Below are 9,259 nucleotides of genomic sequence, written 5' to 3' on the forward strand. Positions count from 1 at the left end.
AAAATCCCATATAGTCTTTTTTGCACAGATTCTCTGATAGTCATTTGAAATTCCTCTGACAAAAAAAGAAGCCCTTAATACTTTTCCTTAATAATGAATTAAAATGCTTCTGCAGATACAGATGAAGGTGCAGTGACTTAATGGCAGAAACTAAAGGTTTTTTTCTCTGTGTGTGGGAAGGAAATACTTTGCCAGGAAACATGTTTGTCCTATTTAGCAGTGTTGCTCAAGGATATGTGCCAGTCAAGGTGATGTGAGAGGCTGAAAAAGTCCTGAACTGTCAGAGATCAAGTCTACTAAATTAGCTCTTGGAGCAAGCATGTTAGAAGCTGGTGAAGGACAGATGGGTTACCTTTTGTGTCGTGAGTTTGTGTTCATGTCTGAATGTTTCATAGCTGAGGTTTCACAAAAGGTTTGCCAAACATGGCACAGAACACTTTTAAAGCTCCTTCCATTGCTGGTGCAGAATTATAGGTGATTTGTTCCTACATCTATCTTAACTGCCTTTATGTATACATTGATTTTATTTTGTGTTGATGGTATTTCTCTCTTTGTTTGTTCTTAATGTCTAGTGAGTACTAGACTACTATACAGAGTAGAATACCTTCAAAACATGCCTTTGATTCTGTTATCAGAGTACAGAACAAAGTTACGGAAAGGCAAGCTACTTTTTTTTTTTTTTTTTTTTTTTTTTTTTTATTAAGTGTCATAAGTGACATCTTAAGGAGCCTAGTCAGGTCTGAAACCAACTTGGAATCCAAAGTACTGAAGCTTATTAGATATCTGCTTGTCATTGGCATGTAACCAGTCATGGCAAGATAGGAAACTATTATGCCTAAATGTCTTGTTATCTCAAATGAATGTGATTTCTCTGTTCTTTGTTCATGACTTGGTATATTTTGCTACATTCCGAAGCTCCTGGATTAAAATCAGAGTTGTGTTCTCAAACCCAGACACTGAACAGCGAAAGCTGACAAGTGCTTGAGGGGAACTGTGTAGAAAATAGAAACAGAAACACAGACCCCAGGCTGCAGGGGTATCTCAAGGGGCTAATCTTTCTGTCTTTCTGGAACTTTACATAATCTTGGAAACTGTGTATGTAAAGATTTTGGCTGGAAATTAATTTGCTTTGCATGTGTTTTGCAAATTTATAAGGAAATTCAGTGAGTGTGAAGTAGCAGGAATATCAAACAATAAATAACAAAATCAATAGAGGTATGTTGATTATTTTTGCATTGTATTCTACATATAATATAAGTGTGAGTTCCTAAATAATAATAATAATTAGTCCTATGTAGGAATACATGTTCCTTTAAGGTAGGTGTTGAGGCAATTAACTTAAGTCATGTATTAAATACTAATATACCTAAGTATTTATAGTTGTGTCTTTGATAGCTATAGAAATTAAAGAATTTTAACTCACAGAAATGCCTTTCACTTTGTTATAGCCAGAGGCTGAAGCCACATTTATACATCAAAGTGGTACAAGGTATTTTGTAACAAGGTTCCAAATTATCTTTTGGTTTATCTGCTGATGATGTGAATCATTCTGGCTAAATTTTTCTACTCTTTGTGCTCTCAGAGGTTGAATTACTTTAAGTTTAGATTTTTTTTTTTTCTTGTTTTGGAAAAGAAGGTTGGCAAAATGTTTCCAAATGAAAACATTAAAAAATATTACCTCTTTTTATTTCATTGAGAATTTCAATTTTTCCCATGTTTTGAGGTATTATTGTTTCCCCTTTTGCCCCTATTATGAGAAATTATTCAGAATTCATCTGACAGAAATCTTGTGAAAAATTGCTGTTTAGTTAGTACCTTTAAGGGCTTCTTAATTAGTAAGTTGCTTTGTTCAAAAATACTCAATAGTGTGTGTTACCTGCTCTTAGAGTCTTCATTTAAGGTTTATCTGTGCCATCTGAACTGCATGTGACTTTCAATCTGTTCAAGCGTCACTCCTATGCCAAGTCTTGGTGCTGTAAGTTGTAAAAGAACTGTGCTGGCAGTAGGGTGTCTGGAAATCTGAATCCTAGGGAAGTAATTATTTGGCTGCTGGGGCCAAAACTGCTGGACTACCTTCCACCTACCTGACAGGTAATAGAGGTCCTTACTGTGCCTCAGTGGAACAAGGCAGTTGGAGGGGTGGTGGTCCAAGTTAGCGAATGAGGACATTTCAGAGTTTTAGTTTGTTGTGTTTTATTGGAAATGTGCCATCTGGCCCCTGGTGATATGAAGATTTTTCACAAGACCTTGAAGAATGGTTTGAAAGCCACAGCAAGGCTTATTTGGCAAATGTTTCCTGAGCTGACAGTACCACCATTGTAGTGGATGATAACTATTTCCCCTACTTCCACTTAGTGTTCATACTGTACAGAAGGGAGGAAGTGTCCTGATGCTATTGCTAGAGTAAGGTACTAACAGCAAGAACAAAAGGCGAAGTTTCGGTGGGTAACATGAGAAAGAGCCTGCAGATAAAAGAGAACAGAAAGAAAAGCTGGGGAGCATTGAAAGTAGGACTGGGACAGTTCCCTAGGCCTGTTTCCACTACACCTTTGGAGACTGGAACTAAATACTGTATTTCTCTTCTGGCAGTAACAAGTTGCTCACACATCTTTACTGGTTACAGGCGAGGTAACAATCAAACACTGCTTTGCTTTGCTTTGGTTGAAGTGATAGCAGTCTTTGTATTTGGCCTACTTTTAGACTTATATATATGTTTTCACCTGATTAAAAGGTATTTTTCTCCCTTTTTAAAACATAAGTTGTGTAGAAATGGCAATATGAAAAGACTGCAAAACCAAGTATCCAACAGTTATGAAAAATCATAGCAGTGCAACCTTTATTTGGCCCTCACTAAGCATGTGTAGTGAATCCTTAGACTATGTAAGTGTATGTCTCATTTGCTGGACAGAGTGGATGTTCCTTATAAAATAAGTGTCAGTTCCAGAAGTTGTTCATGGATCTGATTCACTTGTTGCATTGGACTAGAAGTTCTTTAGTGAATACAGCACTAATCTGTGTGGTGGTGTTGAAGCAATTGAATGTCAGCGTTGATGCAGTGTGGTTGGGAAATGGCTTAAAAGATCATCACTGGCTCCTTCTTTGCTTAATATCTAATCTGAGAGCACAGAGCCATCTATGCAGCTTTATTGCATAGGTGCTGAGCTTTACTGTCTCTAGAGCATAGGGGAATTGTACTCTGATTATTTCTAGCTTGAAAAATGCCTTGTACTTTAAAGATGTGGACCCAAAGGATCTCAAATTTAATGCCCAAGTGTAATGTTTTTAGGATCTTAGCCTGTTTTAAAACAAGAACAGTATGAAGGGACTGCAGATATAAACTGGATTTGCAAAAGAGAGAGGGGGAAAGGTGTCTATCCTAGTGCATGCTTTGAATGCAAAGCATTTGGGCATGTGTACAGTAAGAACTGGCTTCTTGGGTTCAAAAAGAACATCTGTCTCTGCATATTGTTTATGCCAATGGTTAACAGTGATGCTTAGAGAGTTAGAATATTGGAATAATGTAGGGCACATATAGCAAATCCCAGTTTCTAGCAAGGAGTAAGAGCTCTTACTTGTTTGTATAAAGCTTTGTCTTTGATTGTGATCCAAGGGTGCTACTGTAACACAGATAATATCAATTAAATAAGCATCATAGAAAGAGGTAAAAAAAAAAGTCTATGGTACTAATGGATACTGCAGAATAAATATAAATCTGATGTTATTTGTCTCTGCTCTTTACTGTTTGTCAGTTGTTTTTATATCCAGTTGAATTCTTGTTAGTTTGTCTCATTTACCTACTCTACTAAATTTGGTTCATTTGAAAGATGCAATCTCAGATGTTGCCTAGCATTTAGTTGGGTTTACTAAAGCTTAATACTGTGAGGCTTAAAGGTAAAAAATAAAGCTGTTGACTCAGCACAGATTAAAACCAGATGTCTCTCGAGATCCTTGCATTTCTCTCTAATTACTAACCCAAATTGACTGTGGTAGGTTTTTTTTCTGGTCATGACCATAGTTTTACCACTCTGTGTTTGGTGTGATCTAAATCAACTGTGGGTCCTGCCCCGCCCCCCCCCCCCCCCCCCCCCCCCCCCCCCCCCCCCCCCTTTGTGATTTTAAACGCATGGTTTTTTTTCCCTGGGAACATCTGGCTACAAAAACACTTTTTTTTTTTTTTTTTACACCCCCCCCCCCCCCCCGCCCCTTGTATTACAAACAAAGTTGATTTAGATGCAGATTCATTTTAATCTTCAAATCAGATAACAGGCTGGAAAAGTGGATAAATGAGGTTTGGAAAACTATAGGTTGCAGAGATGAGAAGCCATTGCATTGTGTTCAGTCCATTAAAACAAGAAGAAATAGAAGAGATACTTTGATAAGTGTTCTGCTGGTGTTAACCTTGATGGCTATTATCGGGGGGATGATGCTATATCTATTTCATTGGCTTAAGCTTTTTTCATGCTGAGAGAAATCAATACTTTGAGTCGTTGGATGACAGAGGCATCACTTCAGAATTGACGGTGGCTGTCAGACGTTGTCATTGGTTGACTTTTGTTCGCTGTTGAGGTTTTAAGCTTTCATTTTTCTAAGTCTTATTCAGGAGTCTTTGTAAGATTTCCCTGGGTAGCATTTTTAGTCCAGACTTTAAACCTCAGGTCAGAGGTCAAGTGCAAAGATCTGTGAAAGCAGAGGATTGAGGACCTCCTTCATTTACTAAAATATCCTTATTTTTAGGAAATTTGCATTACTGGCAAGACTACGTGTTATCTAATGGATGACTTTCCTCTTAAATGACACCCTCTGAGACAGGTTGTTCACAAAGCAAGTAGCTTTTAGCCAAATTAGACAAAGGAACTGGCATATGTAAAAGTGTTCAGTGATCTTTGAGTTGAAGAATAAAAGTAAAAAGGTACAACATAGCTTTTAAAAACCCTACACTATTAAACTTTTTTGTTGTTTGTGGAAAGCATTACATTGTAATTTTGGGACTGCAGAGGTGCACATGCAGATGGTACCGTGCAGAGGAAATCTTTTACTTGACATTTTTATAAAGATCAAAGACAAAATAGTTCTGAAAACACTAGATTAATCCTCCTCTTCACTGAAATATAGACAGGCAGAATAGACTAATTCACCTTGTCAGTATTTTGCAATAGTATTTCTGGAATATTTCCTGCATATAGAATGTATTGTATTTTCATACCTATAACTTGCCTCTTGGATGACCTTGTACTCCTTTAGAATTACTGTTCCTTAAAAATAAATCTTCAGGTAACCTACATGTTCAAATAGCCTGCAGTCTTGTCCAAGCAGTGAATGGGAGAGAGGAGAGAACTCTGTTCTGCTCTGCGATAATGGCGAAGAGAAGGTTTCTGTTCCATCCTGTATGAAGGGGTAGAGAGCAAGCATCTTTCCTCTGCTCCATGCTGGGTCAAAGGATTCTGCTTAATACACTTTCCTTTTGTAAAACTTTTAACAGCCACTGAATTTAAGACTTTTTATAGATAACTTGTGGAGTGTATATGTGAAAATACATTTTTCTCCTTTCAACATTTTTTGTTTCATCATAAGTGTGACTGCAGTACTTGTGTAATGAAAGTATAATCACAAACTTCCCCAAACAGGTAACAAAAATTATGTAAGCCAAAGCACTAGTGGAAGGAAGATTTGACAAATTCATTTGCATGCAACTGTGTATCTAATTGTAAAACCATATTCAAGCATGACAGGGTGCATATTGCAAGAGCAAGAGATCAAGCAATAAAGAAAAAATAAAACTGCAAAAATATATTTTTGAGTTTGTGCACAAACAGAAATCAAGCTGAATTTTTATTTTATATAAATGGAATGATTGGTATTTAGTGTGAAGTATTAACATGTACCACTCTGTATCCTGGTATTGCATCTCTGAAAGTAGTGGATCAGGTGAACCTGAAGGTGTCTGGAAAATGAAAAAAATACAGTAAAGAAATGGAGAATTTTTAGTGCTTTCAGAACAGTTGAGTGGTGACTGACTACTTTGGGATGGGTGTCTTTCCATTTCTTTTGGTGGAGCCAATCTTCTTTCACTCCTGTATTAAAAATTATTTGAGAGAGGGAGGGGGAGAAATAGCTTCTTTTTTGCTGAATATTTGGCATATATCATGGGTAGGAACCACTGAACAATTGATGAGTCACCTGTATGATCAAAGAGAAGATAGTTCTTGCAAAACTTTCTTAATGTTAGTAACTATACATGCGTGTGCCAGATACTTGGCAGAACTGTGGCTTTTTTCTGTTCTTGTTTGTAAAATATACATTGTAAAGCGTGTGCTATGGTTAAGAGTCCCTCCTGGAGTGATGTTATAATTTTATGGGATTGCTGCGTGTGGGAGTCTCTCAATTTTGGTAGGTAATTGCAAATTTCTATTCATATTAAATGCTGAATTTTCTGAAAAGTGGAGTCCTATACATTTCTGTTTTGTAACAGGCTAATTCTGTTTTCACGGAAGTTGTCAGGACAATAAAATACCATTTTTTCCTTCATTTGAATGTCACAGCAACACTTTGAAAATCTTTGTTGGTATTTAATGAAGGATGTGTTCAAAATTACATCATGAAGAGACTTTTTTTGAAGAGGTACAAGTTCATTATATCTTTTACAAAACATTCTAGTTTGATTTCCATTTTATCATGTTTTAAGGTCAAATGTGACTTTAATGTTCCATAAAGAGACAGAGATTGATAATGGGGAAAGAATAACCCTCTAATGTGATTTATATCTATGGATTTTATGTCAGATATGAAAAGTTGCTGTTCAAATTGTAAAGGAGGACCCATTAAAGAGCACTTTAAAACATTTTACTATTTAGCTTACCTTATACACTTGTTTTTAGAATTCTGCCCTTTCAGGCAACCTAAAAATAACAGCTTATGAAGCATTTACAAAGTGCTGAAAAGAACTCAGAATCATCATGAGTGCGAAATAGATTAATGTATTGGAAAAGACAGCTGTATTTAAAAAGAGCTAGAAAAATCTTGTTTAGTGTTGGTTATGATTTAGCCATCATATTTTTGTGAAGAGGGGTGGCAGAGTGCTTTATATAGGAGTAGAAAAGCCAATTTTTGATGTCTCATTGACTTGGAAAGTCAGCTGCCCATTCTCCACTCCTGGATGTCTATTCATCAGGTGAGCATTGCTCTAAGGTGTGGGAAAAATTATGAGGAAATTCGTAAATGTATTGAAATTGTTAAAATAGCTCTCTAAAGTTATTCATCTGTTGGTGCATTTTTGTTGTCTAATGTCTATGAAAATCTACACAACCCGAAATTTTGTTTTACTTGTGCTTTTTTCCACATTCTTCCTATCTTTCTCTCACTTCATATGACATGCATATGTTTCTATGTACACATATATGAATAGCATTCATAGCCTGCCTATTTTTTTTGCAACAGTTTTCTAATGCTTGTACATATAGATTTATATAGAAAAAGCATTGCTACTGTTTTAAACTTTAAAAGCATTATAATATTGTGCTGTTATCTAAACTCTAAGAAATAATTGTACCAGTGTCTGCATCAGCTGCGCTTCACAAAGCAAAAGCAATTTTTTTGTTGTTGTTAGGCAGACATTTGTGTCCATTCTACTAACTAGATCATAGAATAATCCAATCATTGACAAAGGCTGAAATGCTTTGTCTGGCATATGCGATCTGTGGAATTGCCAGATGAAAACTGAAATTGGAAACAGGGAGTGCTGAAGTGGGGAAAAGCCTTTATTGTTCCTACCAATATTTGAATTTGTTGTGGCTCTTCATGTGGTTTGATGAGGGGGGTGATCTAAATTTTGTGCCCATTTTTTGAGTTCCGTATTAACAGACAAATTTTCAGAAGATCAACAAAACCAAAATGATAAGAAAATGTAACAAAGAATCTTTCTTAGTCTTGAGTTCTGTTTTGTAGGTGTGACTTTCAGTTCTTATTTGCTAGTATTTGTTTTTGAGTACTTCGGCAAACATGTTTATACAACAGGTGTAGTACAGTTAGGGAAATGATTAACTTTCCCATGCTGGCCTACAAATGTGCTTGACTTCACGAAGCCATCTGGTAAAGATAATTCAGTCTTCATATACATTTTTGTCTTCTGTCTATCTGAAGATATGTAGATTTTCTCCTTAGTTTTTATAGTTACATATTTATACAAACAACAGCAAATGGTTGGCTATCCAAATCTAATGAAGTTCACGGGAGTGGTCTGGTCAGTTAGCTGGCATTCATTATTCTGAAACTCGCCTCTTTGTTTTTATAATGCTATTCACTTACTTTGTTAAAAAATATAAGTGGTTGTGCCTATATGTTTTATTATGCAATCAGGCCACTAATGTGTTGGCATTTGCTAAATCTTGAGTGTGTATGCTATGTGGGTAAAGAATTCATGACAAACCAAGATCCTTTGCTTGGCTCTCTGGACAGATTTACTGTGGGCAGCAGCACAGTGCCTCAATTCTCAAACCTGTAAAATGGGGTTAATTCTTATTTCTCAAGGGTTTTGTATAAGTAATTAATTATGAAGTGCTTCAGAGTTCCTTTGGATGGTGTAATTAAAATGCAAAGTAATGAAGTCTTTATTTTCTTCCTAGTCACTGTGTGCCCAGTATTCTGCAGACAAACGGGAAGAAGAAAAAATGTGTCATCATTTGATAATGGCAGCTAAGTACCGAGACCAGGTGACTGCAACTCAACTAATACAGAAAATTATCAACATTCTGACAGACAAGCACGGAGCCTGGGGAAGCTCTGCACCAAGGTAAAGCATTTTGGGGGTGTTCTAAAACATTTTTGAGAATTATGTTGTGCTCAGCTATGCTCAGGTGATTTGAATTAATGTCGTATGGTCAAATTAAAGATAAACAAGGTTTTTCAGGTTTGTTTGTTTTTTTTTTTAAACAAAGTAATATAAAAAAGCTAGAATGAATGTGTCAGTATTTAGTATGGGTGAATGTCAGAGAACTAGTGTTTTGTTAGAGCAGTAAAAAACAGGGTGATTCTCTTGTGACTTTAAACTTTTCTGTAACAATGTGATAGAATTTATTTTGAATGTCCAGTTCTAACTCTACCATTTATTTGAAAAATAATTTTTAAAAGTATATGTTTTCTTACAACTAGCTTTCTTCATGGGGCATTATATGGTTCAAGATTGAACCATAATTTAGTAACTTGTTTTCTTTTCTGCCAAACTTTAAACAAACAAACATCTTTTTAAGTTAGAGGGTAATAATGA

General features: G+C 35.9%; 1 protein-coding gene across 4 annotated transcripts in view; it reads left to right on the forward strand.

Annotated features, from left to right (window-relative positions):
* Positions 1-9,259, forward strand: part of LRBA (LPS responsive beige-like anchor protein) — a 431,577-nt gene that overhangs the window by 173,085 nt on the left and 249,233 nt on the right. For all 4 annotated transcript variants that reach the window (XM_030023944.2, XM_030023959.2, XM_030023952.2 and 1 more), the window contains one exon: positions 8,619-8,785. In XM_030023944.2, coding sequence (XP_029879804.1) covers positions 8,619-8,785 — 167 coding nt within the window. The remainder of the gene's footprint in view (positions 1-8,618; positions 8,786-9,259) is intronic.

This window comes from Aquila chrysaetos, chromosome 1 (genome assembly GCF_900496995.4).
Source record: "Aquila chrysaetos chrysaetos chromosome 1, bAquChr1.4, whole genome shotgun sequence".
Classification (NCBI taxonomy): Eukaryota; Metazoa; Chordata; class Aves; order Accipitriformes; family Accipitridae; genus Aquila; species Aquila chrysaetos.